Source organism: Haliaeetus albicilla, chromosome 5 (assembly GCF_947461875.1).
Source record: "Haliaeetus albicilla chromosome 5, bHalAlb1.1, whole genome shotgun sequence".
NCBI classification, from domain to species: domain Eukaryota; kingdom Metazoa; phylum Chordata; class Aves; order Accipitriformes; family Accipitridae; genus Haliaeetus; species Haliaeetus albicilla.
The window spans coordinates 43,081,269-43,101,966 of NC_091487.1; the positions used below are offsets into that span (position 1 = coordinate 43,081,269).

Consider the following 20,698-nt stretch of genomic DNA (forward strand, 5'->3'; position numbering starts at 1 on the left):
GGGGGTCAGGGATCTTCCTGCCTTGTGGTAGAGCTGAGGAAAGTTGCCTCAGAAAAGAGAGAAGGGAAAGTATTTCTGGCCCCATTGGTTGGTTAGAGGTCTTGATCACAAGAGGATTGAATGTTCATTCCTAGCACCCTGGGTACAATCTCTGACTCTCTGGATAAAATCTTAATCTGTCAGTGGTGGAGACTACATGCATCTTCAGATATCTTAACAGTGGCTAGAAGAAATGGGTTCTTCCATTACTATTTCATTAACCCAAGAGAAGGTGCCTGGTTGTCCAACAGTGCAATCTTTGAGCCAGTGGAAACAGAAAAAAAATCATGAAACCTGTTCACAAGCTGATTATTATGCAGATCAGCAATCGTTATCCTTTCTCTCATTACCTCAGATGCTTTCTGCCATCTGTTGGTAACAAACCTGCATCTGGCAGATTACCAGAGGAGCCCTAATCAATGGGTAATTGGGGTAGAGGATTGTGCGGACAATCCTGGCAATGAAAGCACAGAAAAACTTAGAGCAGGAAGAAGAAAGTTTGCCTGTCACAAGTGTGAGATCCTATACCCAGCGTTTCTCTACCTTTCTGACAGAATTCCTTCTTGTTGGGAAGAGTGCAGAGGGGGTGAGACACAGGTTTGTCACAGGCAATGGGATGAATTATACCAGCCTCTGCAATGATACCTCAAGGAGAAGGTTAATTTCCAACAGATTATGCCAGCGAGTGCTGCCAGGAAAGGCACAGAGCAGAGTAAGCACAAACACGCATGAGTTTGCATTTCCGCAGTTGCCTTTTAGAACCATCTGTTAATGAGACACAGAGGATGCTACGGACTCTTTCAAGTAACAGCTCCTAATCTAGTCTCTTAGTGCCTTCTGATAAGAAATGCTCAAAATATGTCCCCTGCAAGTTTTCCTTCTCCAGCCGTGCATTCAGGGTCCTGCTCCATTTCACACAGTCCTTCCAAGTCTTGATTACAGCAGCTCAGATATAATATTTGCATTATTCCTCTGTCTTCCAAAAGAAACAAAGCTTCTTAAATCACACTTACTGGTGCCGAGCTCCCAACAGAGACATACTGACAGATTACAACTGAATTTCAGAATGAGGCAGAGTCTCAAAGTTGCCAGATTCCTACAAGTTTTGAGGGAAACAGCAGCTGGGTGGAACAGAGAAACCCAGCCAGCGCCTCCACTAAAGGAAAGCAAAAGGGAATTTGCTGCTCCACATTCCCGTCGTCAGCTGGCTGGTTGGTCAGCAAATGCTTTGAGCTACTCTGCACACATGGAGCTGTCAAGTGACTACCACTGCTGCTGTCCTGCTCCACCATGGGTACCTAGAAAGTAAGAGGCAGAAGCTTAAGTGGTAATTGTAAAGACCTCTGTAAGAATCAGACTATATTGACTCACCTTTCAAAGAATGAATCAAAATAAAACCAGTATTGTACTGTTTGAAAGATCCAATCCTTGCTGTCTGCCCTTCTGCCACACTATATAGGCTCAGGACAATTTCAACCAGAAAAATGTTCAGAGCATTTGACCCTCTCTAGTCACATTATAATGGTGCTCTAGATGTCAAGATATCCAAGTTTAACACCACAATAAATCAAAAAGGCTAAGTAATCTCCCAAAACTAGGTGGAAGGGGGTGAAAAAGGCAGTGCTTTTTTTTTTTTTTTTTTTTTTTACTATGCCTTGCAGGCCACTGCTGTGTTCTACCTGCTTGCACTGGCCCCAGCAGCTGGGAAGGTACATACATAACATCTACTGCCCAGATACCACCCTGGGAGTGTTGCATTCATTGGAGCTTGGAAGGAACAAGGAATTCTTGTAGTAAGAAAGAAAGTGGCCCAAAGAAAAGAAGGAAGTAGAAATCCCTATAAATATCCAAATGCTGCCAATGCCCACGCATGCTGGGCTGGGATCCAAAGTAACTGTTTTGGGGCGATAAGAATCCTTACTAAGCACCTGAACATGGGAGAGGAGCACCAACACCCAAGCTAAGATGTTAATGAGACTGTGACAGAAAAACAACATCCTCAAGTGATCTAATATCCAGGCTGCTGTGACTAAAAAAGCGAGAACATGAATCTTTACTATTCAAAGGGACTAAAAGGAGACGGAGGAATGCAACTGAAAGTTGGTTTTAGAAGCGTGTTCCCAAGAGATACAGATCTTATTTCCTTCCTGCTATTAAAGGGGTGACTTTGATACGTATTGGATTACATTAGGGCAGAGAGCAAGACCCCCATTTATTCAAATCCAACAACTCTTTTTTTTTTTTTTTTTTTAAATTCAGCATTTCAGGGACATTATTGCAATCTCCATCTAACAGCTGCAGCCTGCAACATGCTGGTTCAGTTGCATTTACATCCCCAAAGACAGGAGGCATCTGGACACAATAACTTTTTGTAGGCCACCAACCTGGACTGCTACCAAAAAACAAGGGTTCTGTATAGTTTGTGACCCAAATTAGATAACTTAAAACTTTCAGAGAGGGAACAGAAATAGAGCTGGTAGAGAGAGATTTGCCACACTGCTTTTGGGGGGTTTGTTTTTGTTTTGAAATGGGGATATTGTATGATGCCCATCTTGAAAGGGGGAAGACCTCGGTCTCTTCTGTGCAAGATCGGGTCGCTGTTTGTCAATGGAAGGAATACTTTCTCCAGCCATCTTGAGCCTCCCATACTTACTAATGGTATTAGAAAGAAGGGGGCACAGTGAAAAGCCAAATCCTCTTCAGATGTCATTTGTGGCACTGGAAAAGCAGTGAAAAAAATACAAAAAATCCAGACTCAGTTCTTCAACATGACCATGCTACTGTGGGCAATCTCTTTACATTTTAATCTCAAACTTTGTTAAAACAGCCATCCTGTTGCTTCCCTGCTTAGACAGCTCTGAACAACTACACTGGGCAAGTGAGAGATGGCATTAGTTCAAAGACATGACAATTGTCCTGCTGACACCTTAGTAGTGACTCAGTTGTGTAAGCATCTAAGAGCATTTTCAGGATCCTGAGTATTTCAACGTACAGACAAGGTAGTTTAGGAAATAAAAGCACCTAAAAGCCAGGTATGACACTCAGCAGCATCTAGAAGAGCTGTTTATATATCAGTAACCCTCTTGAGTCCAAATTATGCTCTGTCCTACTCTAACTCCTCCTCGTTCCACCAATATAGGAGGTTTGTAGATCACCCTCTGTGTCTGTTGCAAATGATAAAATCTGAGACACCCTTTCCCTCACAACCTTCTCTTGATGCTTCTGCCTGTGACTCAGGGAAAAGCAGTACACCCTTCAGGAAAGAAAGACTGGACAGAAGCAACTATTTTCACAGCCTGTACTAATTCTGCTGTATTGGAATAAAGACTGCAAGCTACATTCATCATACTACCCTGGCACAGCTTTGGTCTGTCTCCCATGTTTCATCCTTCTGAAACATGGAAGCTAGTGAGCCTCTTGTTACCCTCTCCACATAATTCTCTTCCTTTCTTCATTAGTTTTCAAGCTTAGTGGCAGGGAGTTTCACTGTTCACCCCCTATTAACCCTTCCTATATTTAGTATCGATGTCAGAATCAAACAGTTCTTTGCTACAGCAGTGAGCAGAGAAGGTGAAAGAAGTGAGTGGGAGACAGAGGTGGCTGCTGAGCTGGTACCAGCGACAGAATAATGCATAAAAAAAGGTACAATATGTCAGGCATCACAAAGAAATGGCCCCACCATCACTGTTGATTCAAGGTCTCATAAGGAGGCAGTCAGCTCCAGAAGTGTTCTGACTTCTGAAGAACGGGATAAGAGAGCACTTTGAACTTCTGCCCAAGGCCCTACCTACAGATTTTAGTTGACTTTTGGAAACCATCCAGCAAGCTTGGTCTGGCCTAGCATTATGCAGATGTGCTGAAGGACTGCCAGTAATACCTATGTTGTGTGCAGAAATTCTTCCTACTTCCTCATTTCAACCTAAGTTCAGCCTGAACTTCCCAAGTTGTTGATTTTCTTCAGAGCATAACTAGGGGCAGGACAAGATGCCTGGCGGGCAAATAATCCACACCTTTACTTTTGGCTCAGGTGCCACAGCATCAAGTAAGCAACTCACTGTAACTCAAAGCTGCTGAAACACAGTACCGAATCACTCAATTCCATGAATTTACCACTTTACAGGTACCTCTCCATAAGGATACAAGGGCCACTCAAGATTATTCTGAAAAATCCCTACTGCTTCTGTAACCACGGTGCAGAGAAAAACAGCTTTCAGGGAGCAAACTCTGATTCTACACCAGCAAAGAAACTATTGCCAGAGTCTAGGCTTGCTGACTGCTGAATACTGCTATACATTGTTCCACTTCTGAGTCTCCTAAAACTGGCTGTGTGTACAAATATTAGGTAGATCAAGGATCACAAGACATTTCTCAATCAACAGCCTTCTTATAAACAGAAAAGTCCACATTAACTGATTTGCACCCACTCAAGCTCACAGAAGAGGACATTTCTGTCCTTCATATGTTCCTTGAGAAGTCTGAGCCAAAAGAAACAAAAAAATGTTACTTTACAGTTTACACTTACCTTCTCACTGAGAATTTTCAACAGAAAGAAAAAAACTCTGGCTTATTATGGAATGGGTTTTTGTATGTTCCTTCCTGTACTAAAATATTTTTTGCTTTGGAAACCCTGCCACTGCAAAAGTCTTTGAAGCACATACTGAGGATTACCATAAGCAACCCTTCAGAAGAACATAGCAGAAAGATGACATGGTCCTAGTTATTCCAATCTCATTAACTGGGCAAGCAGGCAAGTGTTTGAAACAGACTGCAGAACATAAGGAAGTGCTTTTCTCCCAAAAAGGCTGCTCAGCAGAATGTACCACTGTAACACAAATGCAGATGTCGCTCTGAGACAGTCATGCTGTGTCACACTGGCAAGTATTAAACAAAGAATTGGGACATCTCGGAGAGTAAGCCTCTACTCTGTTTCCTCCTCAGCCAGCAACATTCTGCTCAGTTCTTTCAAACAGCATGAGCTGATCTAAGTTTATGGCCCTGTTATCAAGGATGGTGACATATGGTTCAGCTACACGTGGAATATTATTTTATTTAGATCAGCTATACATATTATCTTTATAGCTACTATGAGAAAAATTGGACAACAGCTATTTTGCTAGAATCGTGTTAATTAGCCCAAGACCAACAATTTTCTACTACCCGTACCTGAACCCAATACGGACTTGCTGCAAGTTGGAAACTGTCCTCTGCTGAGCTGCCCCACAATGACAGAGACTCTGCAGCATCAGTTATAGCTGTACTTGTAACCTTAGAGTGCTCCTGTAGCTTCCTTGTTCCTAAGCAACCCATCTTACTTAAACAAGCTGCCTCCAATATCTCTAGCCATTACAGAGAGGAAATGCCTGAGCCCCTTTTTCTCTCCACCTCAACCAGTTTCAACAGGCAGATGTAACAAGTTTGTTTAATCTTTTTCCCCTCGTTCCACCTGAAAGCAGCTGCAGGCCAGGTTGCTTTAAAGCTCATACCGCAGGTAAGTAGCCTGATGCCTTTCGATGAGATGTGGGAGTGAAAAAAACCCAAACACCAAGTTGAGGGGGAAGTATCACGATTCTCCAAAATCACAGCAGCATGAAGCTCAACTCCTAGAGAGCTCATAAGCTGTAAAGTCTGGACCAGGCATGATCAGAGACAGCAGATAGTTTAGGAGCTGAACCCATACACAACCCACTGCAAATTTAAGGCACTCCTGTAATGTTCCACTTTCAAGCCGCAAGCTCTTCAATTTAACCAAAATTCCTATTCTAAAGGAAATGAGCTTTTTCTTCTTCAGCACCTCAGTGTGAAAAGTACAGATCCATCAATATCACAGTTCCACTAGGGAAGCTTCTCTGAAGTCAGATACATAAAGTTTGGCCAAATTACTTTATAGAAACCACCACTCCCTCTCCTTTCTAGGGCATCCCTTCCTCCATGTACAAAAAGGATAGGAGATCCTGGACAGCCTCTCTCTGCTCTGAGGCTGTCATAAGATTCTCTCATAAACACTACACATACCACAGTGAATCACATGGTACTCCACCTATTCTGGAGAAAAAGACTTAATCTATCTGAATAAAAATAATTTAAAAATCAAAAATTCCGTAAGTCTTGTATATTTCAAACCTCAGATTTCAGCTCAGCACACTTGTTGCAAGAAGGAGGCCCGTTTTCAGTCTGTCTTCCCACAGCTCAGTACAGGGTTGTTGGATGAAGTGATGCAAGGAACAACAGACTTACCATGAATTCCCACTAGAAGTTGTTTGCACTTGTAAACAGTCTATACGCTGACAGGGCAGTAGTGAATGGGAACTACCCATTCCAAGAACTACACGCTAATACATGACTACAGTCTGAGTCAAACTACTACATCTAATTTTGATGGAGTACAAGATGTTCCTACTCCCACTTACCCCTTTATTAGGATTATGACCCCACAACTCAGAGGCAAAAGCAAACACGCTAACTTCTCTGTTTATGCAAGTCTGTGTCCAATATCGTATTACAAACCCAGTTTTGGTGCTTTCAACAAAACACAGTAGATGTGAACTCAGGCAGCTAAGGAGCTGGCTCACATTCACTTCTACCATCTCTGCTGCCAGGACAGGGTAAAGAGGAAGCAAGCAAGAACAGCCAGACCCAAAGCCACCAGATATTGCAACTCCAAGCCCAGGGATGATCTCTCTACAGTTTACTAAATCAGGTAGGTCTGTAGGAACTTACACTAGAATGCAATTAAACAAGAGGACTGATACTTATTTGTTAACAGAGTAAATCCAGCTTTTGATATACAAACCTGAAAAACAGTCATCTGTTAACTGAAATTGCCTTTTAGTTAAAGACAATTTTTTTAGCATCTTTGCCTCCAATAACTACCTTACAGGTTTGTCTCCACCTTCCCCCGCCCCCAAAGCACTGGGAACCTGCTTCAGTTCCTCACTGTTTTGTACCATTCCTTCTTCTGCTACAGAACACCTTTAGCTTCTCTGCAGCAAACCTCATTATTCAAACGGACAGCAATGACATCTAGTGGCTTGCTAGGAATTTGCCTTCCTAAATTTCCAGCCTAGTCATTTATTTTTAGAAAGGAGACAAAACACACAGCTCTCAGCATTTCAGTTAGCTGCTTCCAACTACATAGACCAACAGCAAGCACATCCGAAATTCTCTGCAAACTCTTCCATAACACACATTCACCGTTGTCTCTCCCAACTTGCAGCATTTCCCCAATCCCTTGCTTGAAGTCTAGGAGAGGTGAGGTGGTAGGCACAAGTTTGCTTTAGGCCTTGCCTGCACAACTAAATTTCTTCAGCATAAGTCTGGCTGCAGATATTTGTTCTGGTTACATAGGGCTGGGACTCCCACCCACTCTTTTGGTTATGCTGTTCTCTAGCTGCATTAAAGTAAATGGTAGAGGTTATTCGCACAGACAAGGACAAGGTCCAAGGCCACATCATTTGTAACAGCTGATACATAGTTCATTCACAGCTAAAAAAACCTAAACACATACAAAGCACCATGATTTCTAAAATGTAACTTGCTGAAATTACAAGGAGAAAAGATAAAAGTGCTATTCTGAAGGCAAAGAGGAAGAGATCTTGCAGATTAGATTTATGGGAGAACAGTAAGCAGTTCACTTCCCTCCACCCCCGCAAAAACCCCTCTTACCTTTTTCACCAAGTGATACTGCAAAATTGCCAAGAAGCACAGGTGAGGGGTTATTGAAACTTTTGAAGCATGGGAAAGTTCAGAAGATATCTTTATGTAGCTTCCTGTACTACTGGCACTAGTCATTTAAATTGCTGCTGGAGTCTTTGCAGGCATTTACACTCCCCACAGCCTTGACAGCAAATGACCTAAAAGATTTTTCAGTTAACAATGGTGAGGAAGCATGAGATTTGTGGTATACGTATCTGGTGCACAAGCCTACAGCCCTCAGAGAATGTTGCATACTAGTCATTAAAAAAAACAGAACAAAACAAAACACTTAGTTCTAGTTTTGTTAACTGAGACATATTAATACCGAAGACTGGAATCAGTAGGTTCTTGAGGTGCCCTCCCCTACCACTCCATCTCAGGCAAAGACTTGAGGGTTTTTATTTACTTGCAGTGCCTCAGTTCACAGAGACACAAGCTTCTTCCAATATTATGGACTAGCAGATCTCCTTGGAATGATCTACAAGCAAATAATATTGCTAATCTTCAGAGCACAACAGAAACATTTAGCGATGTGACTCTTCTGCAGCACTAATAGGAAAAGAATGGAGGACTATAATAATTCTAAAATACCAGGAAGCATCCTGTAAAAACCCAAAAGTAAAGAGATGGAACAAGTATTAAGAACATCTCAAAGAAAATAAGTAACTTGAAATTACTCCCTGCACGAGAATGAGCTGCTACTCATGTTTCTGCTGAAGGGCAGAAAAACAGCCACTTGCCTTTGACCAGAAACTGGTTTGGGTGGCGGGCTACTGTTGCTTTATAATGACACATACCACCTTAAATATCACACTGCTTACAAGAAAAGATGATGATTCAGGAGTGGCCAGTTATAACAGGTTTAATGCTGAACTTCAAAAGACATCACATTTAGTTTCCATCACAAATTCTTCTGGCAGACCCATTGACTTATTCAAGGCAAAAGGCTGTCCAGAGCCAAAGAAAACTACAGCATGTGGGGTTTCTGAACCACTACTTAATGGAACCACTGAAACAGTGGTTTCTGATAAGCCAGCAACAAACACTACCAGGTGGTAATGAGACTGCCTATCCCACAGCTCCAACAGTGAAAAGAGGATTTCAAAACCTCAGGTCTTCCTACTGTCAGCTCTGTTTTTTATTACTTGTGTCATTTTACACAGATAAAATTTATTCATTCCAGGCTGAAGGTCCCAACAAAAGCATGGATGTTCTTCTGGAGCTCTGAATGGTTATCAAAATTCTTAGGTCAGCTCCTTGAGGAAACCAATTTATATTCCCTTTCAGTGAAGTGAAGACCCATTTCTACAATGTTACAAAGAGGGTAAGTGACTAGCAGACTGAGAGAGGTACTCAAGACAAGCTCATACATTCATGTGAAAGAACTGAAGAGGTTTTTCAGAAGACAGTATTTTCTGTTGTCTTAATTACAAGAATCACCATTTTTCATTTAGATCATTCCATTCTTCTGCCAATTACTACCTTTGTGATTCATAAAAATTTTAGTTTCTTCAAAAATAGAACACGGAACCCTTGCTAAATCACTAAAGAACACTTTTTGTTCCCTCACCCACGGTGCAGTGATCGCCACCTTCTGGGAAGAATTTTCCAAGTCAGAGCAATAGATGGGAGCATCGACCTGCGGCCACCTCCAGTGAGTATCAAATACAGTCAGGAAGGCAAAAGACTGCCTGGTCACAAGGTACCGGCTTGAAATGGCAAAGCAAATTTCACACCAACAGAACCTTTCTGTAGCCTACCCTTGAGAGAACCTATGACTAGATCTCTAGTCTAGCGCTCAAGTGCAGCCTGAAGAGGACCACGGCAGGACAACACAAACAGGCTGCATTCCTGCTTGCAGAGTATCAGCTGAAACCTTACTACTGCATATATCAGTTTTGGTCTCGGGTGAAGACAAAGCCAAGACCCACTATACAAAGATAGTCATAGTAGAAATAGGATGGGGAGAGGGAGGAAGGGGTGAACAGCCTGGGAAGTATTGCCAAAAACAGCACCTACAGAAAAATCAAATGTATGGGCTTGTCCATAAAGCTTGTGGGAAAGAGAATTATACACCTTGAATTGCAGGCAAATGACTTAAGTGTATTATGAGACACTCCTGCTTGAGAATTATACACATTCTTATATTACATTGTGTAGAAACATGTATTTGTGTAGTGTGATGTTTACAAAATATATATGCAAGAGCATTTGTCCTTTCATGTTCTTTCCATCAATGTGGTTATAGACTCTCAGCAAAAAGGAAACAGAAGGCAATTCTAGCTTTGAAAGTGATGAATGAAGACTACACTGCTTAGTGTTCTTCACTATTTTTCCCTTTAAGCTTGTCTTCACCAAAACAAATACCACACAACAGGGAAGACAAACCATAGGCTGTTCCCAATTCCTTCTGGACAACAAGGCACTCCATTAGCTTCACACTGAGAACCTCAGAAGAACTGCAAGCAGCAAACATCTGCTAAATATATTCCAGTATGTTAGCTCTAACTATTGTTCAAGTTCTTAGACAGCCATAGCTGTATCTCCCCATTTTTCAACACTAGTTCACTGTAATCCTGATAACAAGACCCCACTACTCTTTCCTTAAGAGTTCCACAGAAGCCACTGTGTTCCTGCTTCTGGAGGTTATATTCCCACCACAGAAGCTTCACAAGTTGTGAACAAAACCACTCTGGTGCATTGACAGTTACAGATTTGGAAAACTACAGCCAGCTTTGCATCTCCTCTTCATACTTTTGGGGATCAATAAAAGGCTTGTCAATAGACCGGATCATCAGCTCACCACAGTACACACATTCGGCTGCCACAATATCATCAATGTCAGCTTTGATCTGTTCCCGGCTCTGCTGCCCTTTCCCCAAGCTAATGGTATCCGCATCTTTGGGACGATGGTGGCTCTTGGAAGGCTGACTGGTAGCTGCCAGCTTCTTCTGAAGATCTTCGAGTTTTGCCTGCTTATAGGCAGGAAGGTTTGGGAAAACAGCTTGGAGGAGACAGTCATAATGAAACATGTGACCACACAGGAAAAGGTAAAAAGGGCGGTTTAGAAGTGGAAAGTCACAAGCAGCACATTTTTCCTGAGGCTCCACAAAGCCATACTTATTTCTCATTTCCTGAATGTCCTCTCGGATTCTCTTGGCGCTCTGTGTGGCTTCCTCCATCTCCCTTTTCAGCTCCTCAATGTGCTTGTTGTAGTCCTCCAGGGAGTTACAGATTGCCTCCTTGAAATGGTCAATAGTGACAAAGTCTGGAAAGAATGGCAGGACGTCTTCAATCTTCAGTAGGGCACAGCTGGAGAGGCAGGCCATTGCTTTCTTGACATCCTTCTCTTCCTGAACAACATGACGAGCAATCTTCAACCAGAGCTTCTTCCGGAGTTCCTCATCATCTTCAGGGAGATCTGCACAGGACTTGGCAAGATCAACATCCACCTAGAAGTTGGACAGACAAGCAAACTGAGTTAAGCTTCTCACTCTGTTTATCCACCATTCAACTTCAAAGCCTGCTGTCCATTACATTAATAGAAAACTTCTATTGCTATCATTACCTAGGGCTGCACTACTGGCCTGCTCCCTGTTTACATGTCAAAACATCTCTCCTCTCCACCAGTATTCCTCCCTGAAGATTTGCTTGCTACCCAGCAGAGAACAACAAAGCCCAGCACTACAATAAGGGCAAATCCATGTTACACTGTCTCTGCTGGCCACATATTTCAGCAAAGACACAGCAATGCCAACAGAAAAAAATCCAACATCTCCCTGAAGGTCAGACTAAGCTGACAAAGGTATTCTTCTGTGATAATTATCACAGCTAGGAATAGGAAATAATTAGAATCCTGAACTATAGCTATACAAGTCTTGCATAAATGTAGGTATGTTAAAGGTATTTTATGTTAGAGACTAAGCTTAAGACAGACAGTACTCCCCCTTGTACTTTCCATGCACCTACCCTCAGTTATGGCTTGTCACAGACAGCTGTCTACTTAGAATGATTGTGAAAGCACAGAAGTATGTTAACAGAGACAGGTTTTTCTTCCTAGACTTAGCTGCACAACTCCTATACTGATGAGTCTATCCAGTTCCTCTCAATGCTCGGTTGTTCAAGATAACCTGAACAAGCTACATTCCTGTATATCACAGCATGCATGCACAGACACACACATACCTGTAAGGCAAGATCCACAGCCTCCTCATATAATTCCATCACTTTGTAAATATGGACACATGCATGGTGGTGCCCATGCTCTGCACACAGGCGCAATGCATACTTCAGGTCATAGTGGATCCTGTTTGGGTTGGTTCCTGCTTGCTCCAGGTACGATAGCAATGAGTCCGGCCGACACAAAGCGTAAAGAGACAACAGGTAGTTGTGAATGGCTTGCTGGGTTTCCTCCAACTGATAGACACAGAACTCCATATATCTAATGGCTTCATTGATCTGCTGGGTGCTGGCACTCTGGCTATAGTTAACAAGGGCTGGAATGAGGTTCCTAGCATCCAGTCTAGAACCCATAGAAATCCAAGCATCAACTACCTTCTTGGGAATATGCTGGATGAGGACTGGAGAGAACTTGTAGAACAGCTTCTCATCTCTGTGCCTGGACAGCACATTTAGAGCTTCATCATACTCATCATGCTGGCAGTGGTGAGCTACTACACGCTCGTAGTCCTGCATGATAACTGCAAAGTAGACCATGTGCTCTGTGTCCCCATGGCTTGCCAACAGCTCATAAATAGATGCCCGGTTATTAAATAGACAGTCTTTGTTTTTAGGACTGCTCAGGAAAGTGCGAAACTTCTCGCGGATATCCAAATAGAGATTTCGCTGTGAGGGATCTCCTTCCAATATACCTAGCCAGTTCAGGTACAGCTCCGTTAACCATGTGGTCAGCAGAGTGGTCTGCGTCTTCTCGGAAGGCTTTAGGTTACTTAGCTTCTTAATCAGAAACTCCATCAGGGCCTCTTCTTGCTTGGCTTCAATGAACTTAAGGGCAATTTCCTCAAAGTAGTTCTGGGTCAGCGCATAACATTTGGCACTGTCTAGATACCTCTTGTTTTGGAAGCAGTGCTCTGCCTCTTTTGCCAGCACAATATCCAGGCACTCTGGACGGTCCTTACAATACTCTTTGGCTAAATCAAATTTGTTCATATTCATATACATCTTCCACACATCTCTAGATTCCCGCTGGACATGGTAGCGGAACACTACTTTCTCAGTGTGGATCCATATCTGCTGGACTGTGGGATCTTTGATCATGCGTGTCAGTAAGCCAAACTTCTCCAGGAACAGATCTTGAAAAACAACCTGCCCATTCAGAGTGCATACAGCCTTCACCCGATCAGGCAGCAGCAACAAGAAGTGGAACTGGGTAAGTACAATGGATATTGGCTTGTTCACAGTTATGTCAATATCAGAAGGATAAACCCAGACCCGTTCATCACTCAAAATTGAATCAGGACGGCTATAATCCAACGTACCATATAAAACACCATTTCCCATCATCCAGGCAAAGGAGCGTGGGTTGGAGCGCAGTTTTGGGGTGTAAAAAGCTATCTCACTGAAACCAAAGTTGGCTGGAAACTCCCGGAAGCTGGGCAAATGGTCAGCATGCATAGCAAATATGGAGCTGAAGCCTTGCTGCTCTGTCCCTTCAGGCACTTTGCCAACAAACTGGAAGAGTCTCTTCCGAGTAGTGGCTATAATAAAAAATTTCCCTTCTATTCCACGTTCAATCTCCAAGCAGCAGACTGGGGCAGGTCCCGATTCCTCCTCCAGAGTGTAGACCTGTCGGAAGTACTGGTCAGGGTTAGTGCTGAAAAGGCTTCCCTCGCTGACAGAGATTTCAGCCTCATAGATCTGCCCCTGGGCTGTCCCCACCAAGACAGGCCCAGTGTTGGTCTCTGAACCAAGAAATTTGTTCCAGCCCACACTTTCAATCAAGTGGCCTTTCCAGCGGGAGAGTGCTCGCACTTTCTGAACACTTCTGTTCAGGTAAAGGCATTCACCAGTGTTCAGAGCAATCAGGAGATGAGAGCCTGCCAACAGCAGAGGGGTATGGGAAGAAGAAAACAAATTAAGACCATGCCTAAGCAAGCCAAATTCCTGAGGCTTCTAATCCTCATATTTGATAAGCTCCAATATCAACATACTTAATCCAAGACTTTCCCAGGCATTCATAGGAACGTGGGGGATTTCCATGCTGGATCAGAATGGCAGTCCTTATGTTGCAAACTTAAATTACTAGTCCCAGATGCTTCAGCGAGAAGGTATTCTTCTGTTTCAGTAAGTGTTCTAAGGATAAACAGTTCCCAAAGTTCTCTCCTATCCCTGGCAGTTGGTGACAGAGAGGAGCACCTCTTTCCAAATTTTTGTTTTGTTTGTTAAAATCAGTCAAGGCTACAGCGAGCTGCATGTTTTACAGTCCTTTTTAAAAATTCTTATACAAACACATACAGCACAGCGTGACAGCAAAGATTTCCTTTTATTGGTTTTAGCAGCCTTGCTCAGAACAGCCTAATTCCATGCGTTCATTTCAGAGAGTTCAAAAGCAACAATATACACACAACAAATCAGTGTTTTTCTAATAGCACAGGGGCAAATCAGTAGGCAGGGCCCCTGGGTGATGGAGTCCTGCCCACAGAAGAACCACCTGTTCTCCTTATTTACAGAACAGAAAGAGAACTCCTTCACCAGTGCTTGTTATGCACATTCAATTCCATCCGCTGCCAACCACTGTCTGTAAATACACATAGCCCATCACCTCACCTGTGTGGTCCAAAAACATCTTGTAGACTTTGGCTTCATCTTTGCGTCCCAGCTCTACCTGATTAGGTTCATCTGGCTTCCCAAGATCAATCCTGCAAAGAGAAACCAAGAAAGCATGCTTCCAACAAAAGTTCACACAGGCATAATTGCCTACTGTTTTCCATATTGGGTTCATGGCTTCTTATCCAGTTTGTCATTATAAGTTCTCTCACAACTTAAGGAAAAAAAAAAAAAGGCAGGGGAAAACAAGCAATAACTTCAGGTCTCTGGCAGCATTACCTGAGAAGGGTGTCTTTGCCAAGGCTCATACAGAGCTGGTTAGAGGAGACCACTAAGCTGTTAATTTTCTCTGGAGGAGCAAAATCAATCCTTTGCTTGTTAAATATTGGCGTTTCCTTCTCCAGTCGTGCATTCACATATCCTGGAGAAAGAACATGAACACTTAAAAACAAAACAAGACAAACACCCACAACAGCCCCACAGTATATCAAAATCTAACCTAAAAGACTAGAAGGATCATCGCCTGCTCTGAGTTTTACTGAAAAGGGAGTGTGCTCCATGGAGCATGAACACTGAGAGCAGCACTCACGTAGTTATATATACAACAGGAAAGAAAAGTAGTAATACGCTTTACTGTCTTGTCACAGAACTGCAAACTTGTCACAAGCATTAATTAGAGAGCACGTAGAATTCTAGGGGAAGCCACAAAACTGTCACATAAGCTCCATAAAAAGCTGAAAATGAGAGTAGAATCACAAAGTAATTTGTTTTCCTTGTTTGACAGTTTATTTCTCCAAGGCAGGAAATAATGGCTGGTATTACATAAGACACAAAGAGGGCTCTGGTTTGACGCTCCCATACAAGCTACCCAAGAGACCACTGTGGCATTAACTGAAATATATTTCTCTCTTATTCCATGTTGGAATTGAATGAGCTACCACACTTGACACCCATCATTCACAAGCTAAAGCTATTTTTAAAGTCATGTTGGGCTTTTTTGTATCCACGCAGCAGACTTCATCATCGAGAGATGTCTGTTGAATTATTTGCTGCAGGGAACACAGCTGGAGGTCACAATGATGCTTTTACCATAACCCTGTTTTACCAACCAGAACACTATCCTAATTGCAACTTTCCAGTTGTTGCTGGAAGGCACGCGAACTACTTATTAGAGTCAAAACAGTAACAAAGACCTGGTGATTGCTGAATCAATGCTCCAAACTTGGCATAAATTGCCTCCTGAGCAAAAACTCCTTCAGTCTGGTTTACTGCTTCATGGCAAATCCCAAGACGGAGCCAGACTAACCTAATCCTCAGATCCTTTCAAAAACCATGCCTGAATTCTAAGAACTGCCCAATTAGGTTGAGGTTAGAGTTAAGGGTTGAAGTCTGACAAGACAAGGCCACCTTACAGGACACATGTTGCATTTTAAGCCCAACCAAGCAAACCTGACAAATCAATGAACTGAAAAAGGGGAGTGTGTACAACCAGAGCAAGTCAGCTCATGCAACTAATTAAGTACTCAGCTAGTCAGTTTAGTCCCAGCCAGCTTGGGAAATGTGGCATCCATAGGAAGGCATGTTGAGGGATTATTTATAAAGGAAATCTAGGTGGGAAAGGCAGAGAATGGAGAAGTAAGATCTAACCTGAGAGAAGTGACATAGTTCTGGAGAAATATGTTAATAAATAAATAAAACCTAGAAATCTATTGCTTAAAAAAACCTTTTATGATCTTCAGTGCAGATGGGCAAAGCACAAGATGCAGTTCAAACTCATTCCTTTGGCTACGACAAAGGCAAAACCTCAGCTATGGGCAAGCAGTCAACAAACTAAAACTTTTAAGGACAGGTGAACCTGTAACACCACGTGGCAGCACAGAGAAGGAGCATGACAGATTTAGTTTTCACTGAAGATGAGTAGACCTCTGCACCCAAAAACATCGGATGTGCAGAGACCATGCCATTCTATTTCTAAATGAGGACAGCACTCTATGGTCTTCCTGTGAGGAAGCAAAAAACTACAAAAGAGCTCAGATATGCCAGTGAACTTCAGAATAAGAACATCTTCATATAAAACCAAAACCAAGTGATGATACGCATTAGCAAAATCCTGGAACATATGTGCATCCACAAACAGATCTTATCACAAAGTTTGATCCATATCAATCCCATGAGACAAATTTTCCCAGTGACTGAATTTCCCATACGCACAAAGCCTTGCATAACCCTCTGACAAATAAAACAGCAGAGGACCTCAGTCTAACCACGCTACCTCAAGCTAGAAAGCAAGACAGATCGATACGTTGCTAGGTTAACCCATTTGCTTCACTCCATGTGTGAGTGAAGGATTTCTAAAACAAGGAGATCCGTGCAGCAGTTAGCCTGGACAGGAAGATTAAAACCACAAAGAGCTATAGCAAATTAAGGCCATTCATGGCCAAAGTAGCTAACTAGGAAAATGTAAACTTAAAGAAAAAAGAAACCTGGGATTGTATCTCAGAGGAAACAGACTGTTTCCATCCTAAAGAGCATAAGCCTACGCTCTTTAGACTGGGACTAACAGCACCACTTCGAAGCACACTCAATACCTATAACCGCCCTCCAATTATCCTGAAAAACTCTAATTTCAGCCCTGTTGCTGTTGAAAAAGCCAGTGTAGTAGTGAAAAGTAGCCTGCTAACACTACGAATCCTTTAATTGCCTATTTCATCAATGCCTTCTCCTTGCCTCTGCCTCACCACTAGACCAGCTGCAGAATCTTTAAAGGATTCTTGTTTTAGAGGAAAGATGCACAGGCAGGAATAGACAAAGCAACCACAATCTGAGTAGGCAGCCTTTTGCTCAGCACATTATGTTTTTTTCTTACACATTGATCCACATCTTAAACATTACCCATTTATGCAAATGCGTATTCCTTTATTTTCAGTTAAGCAAAACAGATGTTCTACATTTCAGATTAGGGAGCTGCAATGCCACAGTTTAAATTTGCTGTTATGAACTGTGGTTCAAAACATGCAGACAAAGCTCCCAAGCTGCAGATTCATGTGATATCACAGCTAACCAGTAAATATAAATACATATTTTTTTAAATATATTAAAAGGAAGGATTACTCTGATGGGAAAAACCCACATACATTCAGTAGACCACCAAGTTACATTCGTTCAGGCAATCTTGAATTTTTTTCAGATTGCCACCAGGCAAAACAAGGCTGGCTGAGACAGCAAGGAAACCCAAACACAGTAAGGAGAGGGAACAACTAGCACAACTATATGCAGGGGTGGGGGGGGTTGTGTTGGGTTTGTTTTGTTTTTTTTAATTCAGTCATAGTTCAAGCCAGTGGACAGGCTTCCAGCATTCTAGACTCTGTAGGACTGTATCCATTACAATTATAACAACTGTAGGATTATCATCGCTAACATAAGGATTTTAGCTAGTGTCCTTACTAGCTAGAAGGACTAACTAGAAGGACGAACCCTTTAACTTACATTTCTCTATACAAAGGAGATGTCTATTTTATAACGAGCATTCCTTTCAAACAGTCCCCTCTTCCACCTGACCCCAATGTCTGTCTTCCCTTCAGGCGAGACTCCACTGCAGCATTTCCCACCTGGATTTCTGGGCAAATCTGCATTTTTCCTTAGAGCATTTAATCTGTTCAAAGATCTAAGCTCACCAATATCAGTCAAATCTAGTGGATCAAAGTAGGTCTTTTCATGCTGGAACTGCAGTACTTGAAGTTTACAATGCAGCAGTACTTTAGGTTGGCAACAGAGTCACTGCTTGGTTATCTACAACTTTGAGAAACCATACCTGCAGTTTAACAAGCATAGGGAACAACTAACTGAAACAGAGGAGTAAGTTTTAACATCTTCCAAAATTTCCAACCTAACCTTAAGGACTGTTTTCAGGAAGTTAACTATTTACTTGCATCTTTTTTCCAAAATGAATTTGCTTAAACTTCTGATTTCCCACAACTACCAGCCCAAGTTTTGTTCAAAATTACCAGTGTGGCCTGATATAAGAAAAATTAAAATCCTGATTAGGCTGTGCCTTTGCAATTAAGCAGTTACCCAAACTTCTTTTGCCAACATCAATTGTCAGCAAACAGACAGAGTTCTCAACTGTAAGACAGCCATGACTGGAGACAGTGTTGCAGCAGTCAAGAAGAAAAGCTGAGTCCTTGAAAATTTATTTTCAGTAACATAGCTTGTCCCAACACTGTTTTGCACAACACCTACTCAGGATACTTCTTCTTTATCTAACATTACACAACAAAATAACTGTGCATGTTAAAACAAACACAGGGAACATACCTACTTCAGTACCTAGACTCAGAGTAATTCTGTCTGTATTTATACTGGCTGTATATACACACTGTCTGTGTATTTATACTCAATAATAAACATAGTATGACAGAATTCATCAATTCTTACCACATATATAAACCACGCAACCCGGTTTCCCCAAAAGTTAATGGTGGGCAACACTATCTGAGGAAAAAACTTGAAAGAATGTGTCCATGCATTTCCAAACTTGCAACTCAAAAATGCCAGCTCTGCATAGCAGCTGGTATTACCCTGACAATACTTGGAAGAACAGCATCCTCTCAGAACCTACATTTCCCTGCCACACTCATTACAATGTTGTGAAGTGGCATCTAATAGGGAACAGTTATTGAACCTAACAAACCTTGAATTTATCATGGAATATATCTGCCATTTGTTTGCTTTCTTTCAAATGAAAAACAACTGACTGGTCATCACACCATGACTTTGCATTGATTGTACACTTCCCTGAAGAGTACAGTATACCAAAGCGTCACAGACCTTGACAGAAAAGTTTAACTGTGATACAGATTGCTTTCTTAGTAATCTTCTTCAGCAGTAACCTTGCCATCATGTAGTCGGCCTAAGGGAACCACTCTAAAAAATGAAGTCTTTGGTAAACTGCCCCTGGGTTAGGCAACTACCCCATGCAGGTACAGCTGAGCACACAGCCAGAATACTCTAACAGCTGGGTTCCTCAGAGAGGAGGAAACAAAAAAACAACAAGGAAGCAAGCTGGTGAGATGATCTCAGACAACTACCACAGCTCTGAACTGAATGGTGCCGAGGTGTGGTTATAATTTGTGACTACGAAGGCATGCCCCTTCATGCACACGTGTTTCCACCACACACCGCTTCACAGCACAGGGGCTACGGCCTTACGAGGCCCTCCCACAGACAACCCGCACCTCACTTTTCCTACGATGACCTGCATCACCCTTGAGCTTCACCAGGAACCGAGCGTCCCCCCACGCCAGAACATTTCACACAGCAAATAATGGAAAACCAAAGCGCAGCTGAATGTTATGCCACGAACACAGCGATACACTTCTTCGTGGAAGCATTCTCCACAGCCTGACGTGCCCTGCTCCCCACCCCGCCCCCAGCTAAGGAGCTGCCACCTCGCCTCCCCCTCTCAGCAGGAAAACCCGCAGCGGGAGGCCCCGCCAAGGGGCTAACGGTGGGAGCAGGCCTCCGGCCGGGCGGACACCGGGCTGGGAGGGACGGACACGCCACGCCACGCCACGCCACGCCACGCTCAGGGCCTGGCTGTAACCACAGCGCCGCGCTGCCCCCGGGGGCCGGCCCGGGCAGAGGGGTGCGTGGGCGCCGCCGCGCACCTACCAGAGTGCGGGATGCCCACGCTGGCACGGCTCTGCTGCACGGAGGCGGAGCGGTACAGGGAATCTTCGTACTCGTCCAGAATGGAGGCCATGGCCGCCCACGGTCACCGGCACCCCAGGCCCCCGCCGGCCACTTCCGCCAACGCTCAGCTGACCCGCGTCACGTGGCCGCCCGGTGGCGCACTGCGCCTGCGCCTGGGCCCCGCCCCTCTCCCCCGGCGCGCGGGGCGGGAGCCTCCGTGAGAGCAGGGGTTGTCCCTTCTCAAAATGGCGGCGGGAGGGCTTCTGCTCTCGGCTTCGCGGCTTTTAGTTATGCCTGTAGTCGCAGCCCGGACCTTCATGTCCCTAACAATACTCTGAAGATTAGTCTTCAGAATCGGCCTGTGTCCTTGCTTCTAGGCCCTGGGGTGCGTGCAGACACAGCAAGGCTTGCAGGCCCTGTGCACCCGTGTGGTGCCCTTGGCTTCTCCTGACTGCCATCCTGTCCTGTGCAGCCATGTGCATGATAAATC

General features: G+C 43.4%; 1 protein-coding gene across 1 annotated transcript; it reads right to left on the reverse strand.

The window, feature by feature from the left end:
* Positions 1 to 8,577: 8,577 nt before the first annotated feature.
* VPS18 (VPS18 core subunit of CORVET and HOPS complexes) lies at positions 8,578 to 20,350 on the reverse strand. Its single transcript, XM_069784457.1, has 5 exons — positions 20,188 to 20,350; positions 14,797 to 14,938; positions 14,518 to 14,609; positions 11,917 to 13,787; positions 8,578 to 11,183 (listed from the first exon to the last, which is right to left on the reverse strand). The coding sequence occupies exons 1-5, from the start codon at positions 20,276 to 20,278 to the stop codon at positions 10,455 to 10,457; spliced, it is 2,925 nt and encodes a 974-aa protein (XP_069640558.1). The 5' UTR covers positions 20,279 to 20,350; the 3' UTR covers positions 8,578 to 10,454.
* Positions 20,351 to 20,698: the final 348 nt, after the last annotated feature.